This window comes from Botrytis porri, assembly GCF_014898465.1.
Source record: "Botrytis porri strain MUCL 3234 chromosome Unknown BPOR_009, whole genome shotgun sequence".
Taxonomy (NCBI): domain Eukaryota; kingdom Fungi; phylum Ascomycota; class Leotiomycetes; order Helotiales; family Sclerotiniaceae; genus Botrytis; species Botrytis porri.
In genome coordinates this window covers 1,929,357-1,943,344 of record NW_024066083.1, presented here as the reverse complement: position 1 = coordinate 1,943,344, position 13,988 = coordinate 1,929,357, and the positions used below count along the sequence as shown (strand labels likewise).

Genomic DNA, 13,988 nt, shown 5'->3' with positions numbered 1-13,988 from the left:
ACTACATAATACATATACATACCTAGCGAGCCTCTCTCGCAAAAACATCAACATCAACATCAATCAACATCAACCTTACCTTTCTTATTTGCATACAATTTCTAATTTCTTTTGCTATTACAGGTCCATTCTCTAGATTGTTGCTTCTTGCATTCTTCTATAGAATATAATTATCTGCTGCGAGAATTACGGTTCTGTCTCGTCACTTATCGCGCAGAATCCAATCAATACATCGAACTCAACAAGAATCAGTATGCTTGATCCCCGCTTATCTGGCTGGGGTTTGATTAAATTAACGATGCAGACTATAGGTTAATATCATGGAAGAAGGGGATGTTCCACTGGGAACAGAATCGGAAAGCTTCTCCAATAGTTTTACTCCAGTGCGACGCGATAAATCAACATTGAACAACAGCCGACTTGATCAGGATGGTGAGAAGGATTGGACTACAGCTCGATGCAATCGTTTATTACGACCTTTAACTTCTCGAATTGCAATTCTACGTAAGAATAAACAGAGCTCCCTCAATTGTGTAAATGCCCAATCTGAAAAGGGCAAATCGCTCTTGGATTACAACATCGACGCATCAGACGATCCAATCTGGGGTGTTAGAAAGAGGGTCGCTACGACATATAGCTGGAAAGCAACCTGTAAAAGAAGAGACACCAGAGGACCGGGGCGACATGTCAACATCTCAGAGTCTTCTCTGCAGCTACCACCAAATATGAGAGTGGTATCCTCAACTGATCTTTCAACTGAAGATATTGTAGTTCCAACGCCAGTGCTCAACCGAGCATGGAGACCATCTGCACCGTGGAGGCAAACCACCCCGCCCTATCTCCCAATATGGACTGTACCTGAGGATTGCCATCGGAGGAGGCCAAAGTCTATTCTAGCTACGGATGCGCCTATCCGCGCTCGCCCAACAGGTAACAGCGCTCAAGTTTTGAACAAGATGCGGGCTACAATGGGTGCTACTAGCTTTCATACTCTAGAAGGTATTTATAATGGCCTTGATGCATTGCTGAAGGCAACACGTTCTATTACACATAAGAATCACAGAAGAGGACCTAAATCATTGCTATCCATGTGCCTCGCAACAGTACCAAAGTGTATTACCATGGAGGAAAAGCTGTTCTCTAGTGAGATCAAAAATGTAGGTTCTTACTCGGCCATTGAAAAGAGGGATCTTTCTACCGAGACTTACGATGAACTCGAGCGGTATTATGGTGTATCTGATCGGGGCTGGAAACACCTTCGAATTCTGGTTCGAGCTCATGGTGTTCAGATAATTTGCGATGCAATTTTGGAAGGGCTTTTAGAATTCAACTTTAGTGAACTACTCGTCGATCTTTGTATATATTCAGGACATTACGACGAAGCGGAACTATTACTTTCAAGTCTACTTTCAGTATATAAGTCTCCTGCTCCAAACCAAAGAGCTCAAAATCATGCGTTGCCTGGGCCACTGGCAACGCTTCGTAGCTTCGTTGAAGAGACAATTCGTACGGGGTTTGCATATCGGCAATTCTCCTTGTTAATTCAAAATGGAAACCTTCCGCTCCCATGGGTAGCAACATCAGCATTTGCCCCGGTTTGGACTGGTTTGATGCAGGATTTATCATTGAATCATGCGAGAGCAGATGCTACGACGCTCGTGGATGCCGTGCTGCCACGCCTTGTAAATTACGTGTCACTGCCTGACTCCTCGAAGGATACGAGCTTTCATGAAATATGCAGGTCAACATTGTTGAGTGTGCTGACAACGATCACATCTATCATACTCCTCAGTAGGGGTGAAGGGGAGCTTGAAGGCGAGGATGAGTGGGCGATGTCTGAAACCGTGCTCGATAATGAGGGTGCTGGAGAATTACCGGCGGTAATGGACACACCGGTGGGATATTTCACTGAGCATGAAATACAGGGATTTGACCACTTCAGCACCATTAGCAATACACATTTCAAGCTTTTGAAGGATTGCCTCGAGATCGTCGGGCGTAACAACAAGGGAAATGCCCTCAGAAGTACCATTTTTTCCCTGGCATGTCTAGTGACTGAGCCTAATGCAGATGATATCCCAGATCTCATTATCAACTCTCTGTATGAGACGTGTGTAGAAGACGCAGGGAATACAAAGTCAAATATCGAAGCCCCTTTTTCATTTGTCCAGAAGCCGCTGTCTACCTACGATGAGGCTGTTAAGTTTTTAACTTCAGTGGCTCGTTGTTGTGGAAAAGGAGCATCTACCTCTGGTTTCGAATATCTCCAGTATATACATCGGAGACTCAAATCGGTGAATACAGGTAGAGATTTAAAAGCGAGGACTATCTGGCACGGGATTCTTGTGGATAGCGCATTTGCCTTCGCACGAGTGACACCGGGTCAAAAATACCTCGACTACGCGGATTCTATGGACAGCGAGCTCCATGCAGGTGGCTCAAAAAGGCCTGATTCGGCGACAAGAGAGGCTCATCGTGAATCGACAAATTTTAGGTGGGAAGAAGGCATAAGCTCTTGGGTAACAGCAACACCTGCCACCAATATCAACAAAACCAAAGGCATGACTACAGACTGTGAGAACGAAGAAACCGAGCTTGAATCACCTTCAGTTGTCCGCTCACGACGACCTATGCGATTAAGTCGAGGGACAAAGAGGAAACGTGATAGTACTGAGCACGAACAGTTTACCGAACCAGAAATGCAAGCACCATCAAGAACTCAAATGGGAACACGTAGAGGGAACGCCGCATCATTAAGTATCTTCCATAGTAATAGCAGCGATGATGAACTAAGCTCCAGCCATGGATCATTCGAAGATCCTCGTGTTTTGAAAGATATCGGAAACACGGCACCTCGAAGTCGCTCAAAATTCGTCAATACTAAGCGTCAAAAAGAAAATTTACCCACCAAGGATCAATCGTTATTCAGTGAAGATGAATTGGGTATGTGAAACGCCATACACTTCGGCTATATCTCTACATAGCTCAATGAGAAATTATTGCCTCTCGAGACGATGATGTTCCATGCAACGACTATGGGATTTACAGAACAACAGAGCAGACGACGACTACTCTTACTAATTTACCAACTATCAAGGAGCTTTTGGGAAAGTGTGACCTGGAGTTTCAACGGAAGAAGCTGTGACATCGGCAACCTTCATGCTCTGTCTATAATGAGATGAGCGGTTGACAATTAGATCATCAGATTGCTCGAACACGGGTAATATTGCCAAAACGCAACACAAGTCCTCCAAAGGACAACGATGCGACGATTAATGTATGAAAAAGTATTTGCATGCGGAAGGTGCATGAAAGCATAGATGTCTGAGGTTTGCTTGGCGCACGTGGATATGGACGGTTGGATCCATCTGATCTTTGCTGATCACGAAGTCCATCATGGTTTGGGTACAATGCTCGGTTTATCTTGTATACGGTTGGTGTTAAGGAATGTGTTACGCGTCATTTGACAAAGCGTAGCCTTGGTTGGAGCCGCAAAGGATCTTTGCGATTTGGATGTGTCAATGTTACTGTTGGAAACACAGATATTTTTTGACATATTTTAATACTCTAATACAAGCTTATACAATACAAAGGAAGGCTTTTTCCGCCATGTATCTGTGAATTTGTGAGCTGAATTTAATACATTATATTGTGGAAATCTCTCATCTTTATCATATGAAAGGTTACAGATACTCATTCATCAAAGCAGCGGAGGGTCTTCCGGGACTTGTTCCGCCAATTTTATGAGTGGTGGGCGGGACGATCTCCTCCAAGATATACCTTATTTAGAAATTCCTTCGCTGAGTTACTATGAAATTGAATTACAGAGTACGAAGTACATATTTTATGACCTCTTCAATCCACTCTCGAAGTTCGGCTGCCTTACTGGTATGCACTGATGGAATATTTTTGCACCTTGCCCCAGTGTTATGTTCTATTTCTAGCTGTGTATCCATTAGGAGTTCCGTTGTCTCCATTATTGTATCCGGATTGTATGGAATTGTGAATGTGCGAGCGCTCCGCTCGATACGGTATCCATGTAGATGCATGCTATTGAGTCTTGGTATGCTGGCTCGAGGCTGGGTGAGTGTGATGAATTACTGTGTAGATAGTAGATGAATGCTTAGCTTTTGTATTTCCTAGAGGGAAATGTTAGATTTAGATTGAGATTGAGAATCGAAAGTAAATCAAGAAGAAGACTAGGGTTTGAGGTTTGAGGTTTGAGAGAGCAAGGAATGCAGTGCTTGTCATTTGTCGTTTGGCATATCATCGCTGTCATTGCTGTCATCTGTCATCTGGCTTTTGAAGTATAAACGGTGGGAGGTTCTGGGTTGGTGCACTCTAGACTCTCGAGGAGGAAAGGATGAGTGTATTGGATATATGATGATGATGATGATGGATGGATGGAGAGAAGGTTTCATAAATATGGAGGGAGGGGTCTTCCTTGCCAGGGTGTATCGGAGGTTATACTTGCTATCGGGATTCGGAACCGAGGGCAGAAGAATACAGTACCGGTATGTCAACATGAATAGTTGCATTGTGTAGAGGTAGGTAGTGAAATAATCGTTGCTTTTGTGGTTATGTTGACCGACCTAGATTAGATACATGTATCGTATTATTTCGACGGAGAAAAGGTGTGTTGATTTGATTCTCCGTGCGGAGTACAGAGTTCTAGAATGTGTACTCACCTAGGTACTGGTAAAATTCAAATATATTAATTTGCAAGATTTCATACAGAGTAGTTCGTATTGCATTGGGATTGGGATAATGAGATGGGTGGTGGATATAGATATGGATAGGTATATCATGTGTGAATACGGATATGATATCGTCGACAAGGAATAAAACTCATCTTGCTGAAACATGTTGGCAGGGCCGTGGTATAGATTTCCCTGACTTTACGGGTTGAGGGTTCGAAATGATATTCCTGGATAAGTTTAGATGTTACTGTTTGTTTGTTTACGGTGTGTGTTGCCTTTTGGGGAATGTATTGCAGCTGCTGCTTGCTGCATGTCAATTTCTAGCAAGGGAATTTAGTGTACGATGGATGATGTATTATAGAGGTTTGGGAAGCAGTAATGTCTTCTTTTGCTTCTGGTGTTTTGTACATTGATAGCACAGATTAATGAGATGATCTCATAGGAGTTACGGGCTGACCCGTTTGACTGGATTACAAATACATAATCGCAGTGAGGCTTACACCGTACAGAGCGAAAGGATTTTGGCGATGCGATGCTACTATGTATCAGCAATCAGTCGTTTGTTTTGTCTGGTGACTTGTGAGTTTGTAGGGATTTCTAATTTTCTGTGAAGGGGGCAGAGGAAGAGGCGATGAGGATTTTCGTATGCGGTTGTACATGATGGTTTTTGGAGGAGGAAACACTTTCATGCGTGATTGCGAAATTGTAGAGATTGGCGTGCAGTATTGGTGATCTATATTTTGAGTATTAATGTATGCGCGAGAAGATTATGATCTCCTAAAGTTAAAGCTAATTGTTGGTACGATACTAACGTTATGGACATCGTAAGGACGATGGACCGACCTGTTCACCATCTGAATGATTATCACGACGATTTATTGCATCATCAACTTTTGACTTCTAGACTCTAGATCTTTTCTTCGACAGATGTACAGATGACCGACAAGGCTATGTAGAGGCTCATCCTACGGATAACCTTCTCTGGCCTCCATCGCGATATTCCCACGAAATCCTAGAGGATACTCTTGGCGCTGAGAGAGATGCTGTACTGATTTAATATGTCAACCTGTAATCTTTAAAGAATGCAAGGGACCCTTCGGGATATTTAATCCTCATCATCGCCAAGCTGTTAATCCACCAACAGTAGGGCCAGCATGAGCTAATCTCATAGGATACCATTCTTTCGCAGAATAATATCGCTGGGACACAATCATGTATTGTGCCTCTCTACTTGAAGAATTGAATATCCACTCGGAGAGCTTAATAAGAAAGTTCTTACTACGAAGGTTACTTATTCTTCCTTCTCAGCTACACACTCTATCTAGATGCATACTTTTTTGTTTGACTGCTAACTCCCTTAATTTTCGGTACCGAACCCCTGTTATGAGCACGTCCTTCTCTTCCCCTTTCGCTTCTGCATATATTTATGAATGTCTGAAACGATGAACGCAACGCAAATCTCCACATCTACTTGATCAGATTATACCCTCCGATTCACGAAGTTATTTGAGCCAATCAGTATTTGTTCTGTATGTTATGCTACTCTACCTCTTGGCTTTTACTGAGTGGTCACCAGGAAGTTTAAAGACCTTTCGCTGTTAGGTGAACACTCTAGAGGTGTGTGGTTGTGGACAACTAATATACACCTACTCCGCCACAGATAAAAGGTCTACTTGGGCACAGATGATGCAAACTTCGTCATCTGCCATGGTAGCTAATTCGAGACTATTGAAACGAACACTAGAAATAACTGCCATCCCATCCATCTTGTGTCACCACCCACCCTTCGGTACGTAAATCCATCCATCCTATCAAAGTATCACAACACTTAGGAAAATATATTACCAATTCATCTATTAATCAATATAAATCTGCATGTTGAAAATTCTTCCAATAACCGCGACATTCTGTGTATCGTGAATAACAATAGAGCACGACAATCCTGCCGAGAAATCCAACTTCCACTGAATAGTTCTCACCATTGTCATTATTTACCGTCTACTGTCTAGACATGAGACCAGCTATCGGACCCTCAACCTTCTCTCACTTATTCTGTTCACGATCGCCAGGTCGGATGCCTCAAACTTGCTACATCAAAAATACGTATGCACACCATATTCTGACCAAGACCATTCCTCTACCTTAGGAACCGTCCACATGCAGCCTAGTCGTAGACCCATACCAAGACCTGAGCATGTATCCACGACACGATTAAAGATGTGTGAATTCCAATCATCGCCCTCTTCCTACCCTTCCGTGCGCATGATATTCGCTTCAACTTTCCCCTTTTTGCAACTTTATACACTCTCCAGGCAAAAGAAAGCATATGATTCGACACCAAAAAACCTATCATCATCGACCCCATACATAAGACAAGTTACAACTACTGTACCTAAATTCAATTCTGCAAGGTCGCCAAGGCCTATCGACATAGAATTTCTGTACCTTGCAGCGGTAGCCCAACAAGAAGTGCACTGCGTCTGTTAATCCCCGTCCACACATCATCCAATCCTGAACTGTGGCAGAGGCAAACACAGCTTGCATCCTTGCTAAACTCAACACACGTAAACCCATCCATGGTTCAATTTCGTATTGAGAATTCTGAACTTTCGGGGGGGAAGTAATGAGTTTGTAAAGTTAGCTTTTTGATATATTGACTTTCGTTCCGCCCTGGTCTTCTGGCTAGTTGCAAAAGAAAAGAAAGAGTCAGAAAGAAAGAGAGAGTGATCAGATGTTGTAACTCACTCGGTACATATCTAGAGATATCTCTCATCTTCGTCTTCTTCTCTGAAGTTACTGTTTGCTGGTTATATCTAGAATTAGATTCTACTTTCGTTATTCAATCCCTCGATTTCCATTCGACTACGTTGTCTAGAAGGTCGTCTTATTTTTACTAGGTATTACTACCTCTACACTACACATACCGTTGCCCGCTACCCTACCAATACATCTTTCTTATATTTTCTATTCGAAGCGCCTAGGATTAATAAATCAAATTCATTTATTTTTCCCCGCGGTGCATATTCAAGAGGAAAGGTATGTATCCATCTATCCATCCATTTCATTAGGAATAGCATTCCGAGAAAAAGCCAAGCCTTAAAACATTTTTATTCATTTCCAATTTCCTTCCCACCCACCTCCACAAATTTGACTTCTCTAGATTTCTTATTTTCAGCTTTTACCTTTTACACAAACATCTTTTCTTCATCGACGTCTGGATAACGCCTTTTTTGAACATTTTGGTGTTCATTTACATTCCTTCAACCCACCTTACCTTCCTTCTATTTGTCGATATTTCGACATACTCTCGACGATCGATTCTTATTTGTCTTGAATCTGGTTATTCACGGAATCTATCGCCTACTCCGCTCGCTCATTCACTTACGAAATATCTAACGACGCAAGATCGTCTACGACAAACAAAGTCACCTCTCGATATTCCAATTTTACATCTCGGGCTGGTCTGGGTTGAATGTCAAATCTTGTTTATCGATCGCTCTTCATATACTTTATTAGGCCGATCTGAAGACTCCAAATACAACGTCTAGATCTGTTAGATATTCTTCACAATTATGTTTTCCTCTTCGATATTTGTGGCTGTTCTCGCCATGGTCGAAATAGTGGCTGGTGAAGCACCATCTGGAAGTTCTTCAACAACAGCTACCACACCCGCTGCACAGGCTGCTGCCGCCGCTGCAAAGGCTCTCAAAGTCAAAGCGGCAATGTTCAACCAGGATTTTTATGATTACATTTTTATTGTTCTTGCGGCTTTGATCGGGGGTATGATTGTGTGGAGAGTGGTCATGGAGTCTGTCAAATATATTCGAACCATGGCATCACTCAACAACGAAACGCAAAGATATTTCGCCATTCCCTCTTCCGGGTTTGCGAAATTCAAGAAACATGTTCTGTATGCTCCTGTCTTGAGCAAGAGACATAATAGAGAAATCCAAATGGGGAGAGCTATTAACGTCGGTACTCTGCCTACTAGATTTCAACTCGCCTTTCTCCTGGCTTATTTCGGAACCAACATTGCTTTCTGTGTTGTTAGCATTACCTGGGATCAGTCATATGCTACCGTAGCCCAGCAAATTAGGAATAGAACTGGTATTCTTGCCGTTGTCAATATGGTAGGTTTGAAGAATGATGGGTTGATATATCCATCACGTGCTAATTATCTTTTAGATTCCCCTCTTCATTATGGCTGCCCGAAATAACCCTTTGATCAACTGGCTCAACTGTTCTTTTGATACTTTCAACCTTTTGCACAGATGGACTGGAAGAATCGTAACTCTCCAGATGATTGCCCATGTTGCTGCTTGGGCTGCTGCCAAGGTTCATACCTCTGGTTGGTCTGCCGTTTGGGCGTCGATTGGCAAGAGTTCCATGCTCACGTATGGGGCTATCGTAAGTTCTCTGTGAAATCAAAAACTATTAAAACTTGTACTAAGAACTTGTAGGCCACAATCGCCGCCGTTGTAATCATGATCCAGGCTAGCTCGCCTATTCGCCATGCCGCATATGAGATCTTCAAATATCTTCACATCGCACTGGTCATCGTTGTCATCATTGGCATCTATTACCACTTGAAGTTGGCTGACCTCCCACAATTACCACTTTTCTGGGGAGCCATTATCCTTTGGGTTACTGAACGCGTCTACAGATTACTTACAGTTGCGTACCGAAACTTCGGCAAGGGTGGATCTAGAACGTTGGTAGAAGCTCTTCCAGGGAATGCCGTTCGTGTTACCGTTGATATGGCACGACCATGGAAATTCAAGCCCGGTCAACACGCTTATCTTTACATGCCATCTGTCGGACTGTTCCAATCTCACCCTTTCTCTGTCGCTTGGTCGGAAGAAGCAGAAGATTTATCAGATGAGAAATTAGCCATGAACCGTCAAGATATCCTCGCTATGCAAAAGACAAGCATGTCCTTTGTCATTCGAGCTCGAACCGGGTTTACTGAAAAGCTCTTCAAGAAAGCCGAGGCTTCCCCAGATGGAAAACTCTATACCAAGTGTTGGGCTGAAGGTCCATACGGAGGAATGCATATGATGCACTCTTACGGCACAGTCATGTTATTTGCCGGAGGAGTCGGTATCACTCATCAAGTTCCACACGTAAGAGATCTCGTTGCCGGCTACGCAAATGGAACTGTCGCAGCCCGAAAAATCATTCTCGTCTGGACTATTCAATCACCAGAACATCTCGAATGGATTAGACCATGGATGACTTCCATTCTCGCAATGGATAAACGTCGCGAAGTCTTGAGAATTATGTTATTCGTCAGTAGACCAAGATCGACAAAGGAAATTCATAGCCCGTCGGCTACCGTACAGATGTTCCCTGGTAGACCGAATATCGAGACTCTGTTGGAAATCGAAATGGAAAATCAAGTGGGAGCGATGGGAGTATCGGTGTGTGGAAGTGGTGCGTTGAGTGATGATGTGAGGAGCGCAGTGAGGAAACATCAGTATAACGGAAATATTGATTTTGTAGAAGAAGCTTTCTCCTGGTAGGAGGGAGTATGGGTGCATTTTGGAAACGAAAGGGGATCTTTATTCTTTGTATATTTTAGCTTAGAGGGTTGACGAAAGAGCCGTGGGTTGAAATCGACAAATTTGATTTGGCTGGATATTGGGATCAAGGTTCTGATGAGTTTGTGTAGCTAGTGAGCGTAGTTGCAATGCACATATGATTAGACGAATTGTAGTTCGTATCTCATTGGAACCTTTATGCTGTGATGTTCTGAATAACTGTATAGAAAGAAATCTCGAGAAACTGGTGGAGAGTTCTGTTGGAGAACTGGATTGTTGACTAGAATTAATGTATTGTTCATCTCTCGATCCTTTACTTTGTTATGAGTCTTGGAAATTTAAGGTTGCAACCCCTCTTGCTAGTCTAATCGTCGCTCAGGATACGAGGAGTGTAGCGAGGAAACCTCTAGATGCTTTAAATATGCATGTAATAAATAACTGTTTATACAAAAGCCAATTTATAATTAAGTAATTCCCAAATTACTCATTGTTAATCAAGCATCCATCAAAGAACGGCATTAGCTCCTGCATCTCTATTTTAACAACTCAAAGGTCATTTGATCGATTGATTCCCCAATTCATCCTTCCACCCATCCACTTATCTCCCTTGACTCCTCACACTAATAAACGATAAATCCCGCGATCCCACCCACTGGCACCGCCATTCGGATAAGACGATAAGAGACGATAAAGCCTTTTGACGACAAACAGATAAACAAACATCTCATTATCGCCATTTGACTTGTCCATCTCACCTCTTCCGCGGCGAATACCTACATACCTATCAAGTTACATACCTTACCTCTTCTCCTCTGAGATTATATCTGAATATCAAAATCTGGAAACTCAAGATCAGCAGTTGCACACAAGTTAAACCACCTGACGTAACTTCCTACCAAACAGGTAAGACGAGAGAGACAACAAAGCCTGACGGGACCCGACCGCTTTGGAAACCTCTAGATAAAATACAAATACAAATACGATTTCTATCTGTGTTTACTTCCCCTTTTACATCTATTGATTGTTTGCATCTCACATCTGACACCTCACATCCTCATCCTACGATATTCGTCGCTCGCGGAGAAGAAGTCCTTACCTACCTACCTACCTACCTACCTAGGTATCTACATACTCTCGAAATCTGGACAATATCTCCATCTTCTTCTTCTTCTTCTCCTCCTCCTCGTTTTGACGAACCTCCCTCTTTCTCTTCCCCACGAACTCTCTGCGAATCAGAAAGCAAGACAGAAGAAAATACCTCAAGAAGAAGAAAGATACCTAGCAGACGACATCATGGGTCTTTCATATAACACATACCTAACCAGTAATAAAATATACGGCTGCAAGAGCTGCAAGACGCATTTGAGTACGCACGAGGAGATTATTTCACGGGTGTGTTTTCTTCTTCTTCTTCTTCTTCTTCTTCTCGTTGTATTTCCTATGCATTTCTTTATCAGTATAGCTATCAATATATCTACACTCATACTCCTTCCCCGCACATCCGCATAGTTCAAATCCCAATTTTCACAGCATATTCGAGCTCCCTCTCCCCCCAATATCCTAACTAACTAACCCCTCCCAGAATTTCCGCGGCCAACACGGAAAAGCCTATCTCTTCGGCACCGTCGTCAATATCCTCCCAGGCGACCCCTCCGAAAGAAATATGACGACTGGCCGGCACATCGTCAGAGATATAACCTGTAAGCGCTGTAACGAGTGTGTGGGTTGGAAATACGATAAGGCGTATGAGGCGAGCGAGAAATACAAGGAGGGAAAATATATTCTGGAGGCGGAGTTGTTGTGTAATGTTTGTTAGGGGAGGGATTGAAGTTGCAGGAGGGGGGAGATACTAGAGAATGAAGGGAAACGGAAAGGGACAGGGAGATGGAAACAAGGAGTCTGGCATCAGCATTTCTTTTATTCTTACTTTTACTTTTATACACGCACGATCGACCACAGCGACTACATGTCCGGAGTTTAGAATCTCGAGAGCGGGATAATCTTATGCGATTGGGTTGGGAGTCTGCGTTACAGATGAGAAGGTGTTTTTTTGATTTCCTTTCTTTTTTTTTTTGCACGGGAGAATATTAATGGGGGTTTTATTTGGGAGGAAGGAAGGATGGATGGGAATGGCGATCTGGATGTGGATTTAGTTATGGATATGGATATGGATACGGTATTAGGAGGCGTGTAATTTTCCTGAAAGAACTGCTTTGGTCGTTACTTGAGATACGTACAGAATATTTATACAATGATCTAATCTGATTTTATTTGGTTCAATATGATATGATTATTTGGGGATGTATTTTGGGTGCTAGGTTTTGGATACGGCTATTTGTGCTATTTGTGATGGTACCTGCAGATTTGGCAGAGGAGTAAAGATAACTAGGGTAGATCATGGCGAAGATATTCCGTTACACACGCAGGCTCGCGTTTGAGGATTCATAGCGGAGAGATCTTGTCCTTGAGCTTATAAAAGACTAGGTGTGTGATGTAATGAGCCTGTTGAAAGCGTTTCCACTGGTTGCATAGTAGTGCCAGTATATCCATCCATATTTGAGAATTAGGTCCCTCCCTTCAATATGCGATACCCGGTCTACTTACTCTAAAACCCAGTGGAATGAATCAAGCATCCGCAGCTCAGGCAGTTTTTAGAGGGTTTTGACCACAACGGTATCATCTCCTCAGTCATGAATCATATTCTTCTTTCAATGGCTTCCACGTAGTGTCTCCTCAATGTATATTTTTATATGATATAATAATCTCGGAAGGGTTGACCGGGCCGAATTTCGAAGAAGTTTATGTTCCAGATATACCACCAAACATCCTAGCGTTGGATTTGTTCGTGATTGAGGCATCTTGTTCGCAAGCGGAGTGCTCATATCTACAACAAATATGGCGTTCATGAATTGAGTTTCCGAGACTTTGGCCGAGTTGTCGGAAAATTCCTGCATATCAAAAGCTGTAAGGCAGCTCTGTACTCCTTATTCCATAATAGCTGACCATTCGAGATTTTCAGGTATTTGAATGACTCCTAGAAAAGTAATCCACTCAAAACCCCTTCAATTCTGTCGAGGCTTCACAATTCCATCATGCATGATATAATACACAATCGTACTATCATCATGCACCGTCGCCAAAAGTATCCTCTTCTGTCTATTTTCTCCCTGCCATTTCCCTCCCACAATCTCCTTGCCATCCTCTTCAGCATCTTCCCTTCCCTCGGCTCCAGAACCAGGAGGCACAGTCCCCACCGCGTCAAACACCTCCGCAAAGCGTGCTAAACTCCATTTTTCTTCCAAATGCGTAGGCAAGACCCATTCACGCTCGGGAAATTGCGCAATGGTTTCTCCGGAGGAATGCTCGGCTTTGAGGATGGCGACTTGCTCGTCGGGGTGGATGTACGCGCGTCGAGGAGGTAATCCGGAGATGAGAGGACGAGGAAGAGAGCGTGATGTTAGGGGGGAGTGTGTGTGGATTTTTAGGGAGGTCCAATCGTGTTGGAGTTGCAGATTTTGGAGAATGGTAGTTGCGAGATGGTGGAGGTAGGCGGGGTGGGTGGTTTCGAGGGTGGTGGGTGTTTGGGTGTTGAGGAGATTCTGCAGGGCGGAATTGGGTGGGAGGGAGGTGATTGGAGAAGTGGTGGAGGGCATTTTGAATGAATGGAGTTCAGTTCGGTTCGATCAATAAAGATTGAAGAAGTGTGTTCAGAGACTCATTCGCTATGTTATATTTTGCGACAATGAAT

The 13,988-nt window shown here is 43.1% G+C and overlaps 4 protein-coding genes across 4 annotated transcripts; 3 read left to right on the top strand and 1 right to left on the bottom strand.

Moving 5' to 3' along the window:
- Window positions 1-320: 320 nt before the first annotated feature.
- Window positions 321-2,951, top strand: EAF01_007364 (uncharacterized protein; the record flags this gene model as incomplete). Its single annotated transcript, XM_038915619.1, has 1 exon — window positions 321-2,951. One exon carries the CDS (start codon window positions 321-323, stop codon window positions 2,949-2,951), a length of 2,631 nt encoding a protein of 876 aa, XP_038769257.1.
- A 4,207-nt stretch (window positions 2,952-7,158) lies between these two features.
- EAF01_007363 (uncharacterized protein) lies at window positions 7,159-10,497 on the top strand. The gene is made up of 4 exons (XM_038915618.1): window positions 7,159-7,736; window positions 7,861-8,830; window positions 8,886-9,107; window positions 9,161-10,497. Exons 2-4 carry the CDS (start codon window positions 8,273-8,275, stop codon window positions 10,220-10,222), a joined length of 1,842 nt encoding a protein of 613 aa, XP_038769256.1. The 5' UTR covers window positions 7,159-7,736; window positions 7,861-8,272; the 3' UTR covers window positions 10,223-10,497.
- A 1,036-nt stretch (window positions 10,498-11,533) lies between these two features.
- Window positions 11,534-12,521, top strand: EAF01_007362 (uncharacterized protein; the record flags this gene model as incomplete). Its single annotated transcript, XM_038915617.1, has 2 exons — window positions 11,534-11,632; window positions 11,823-12,521. 2 exons carry the CDS (start codon window positions 11,534-11,536, stop codon window positions 12,054-12,056), a joined length of 333 nt encoding a protein of 110 aa, XP_038769255.1. The 3' UTR covers window positions 12,057-12,521.
- A 781-nt stretch (window positions 12,522-13,302) lies between these two features.
- On the bottom strand, window positions 13,303-13,893 carry EAF01_007361 (uncharacterized protein; the record flags this gene model as incomplete). Its single annotated transcript, XM_038915616.1, has 1 exon — window positions 13,303-13,893. The coding sequence occupies one exon, from the start codon at window positions 13,891-13,893 to the stop codon at window positions 13,303-13,305; it is 591 nt and encodes a 196-aa protein (XP_038769254.1).
- Window positions 13,894-13,988: the final 95 nt, after the last annotated feature.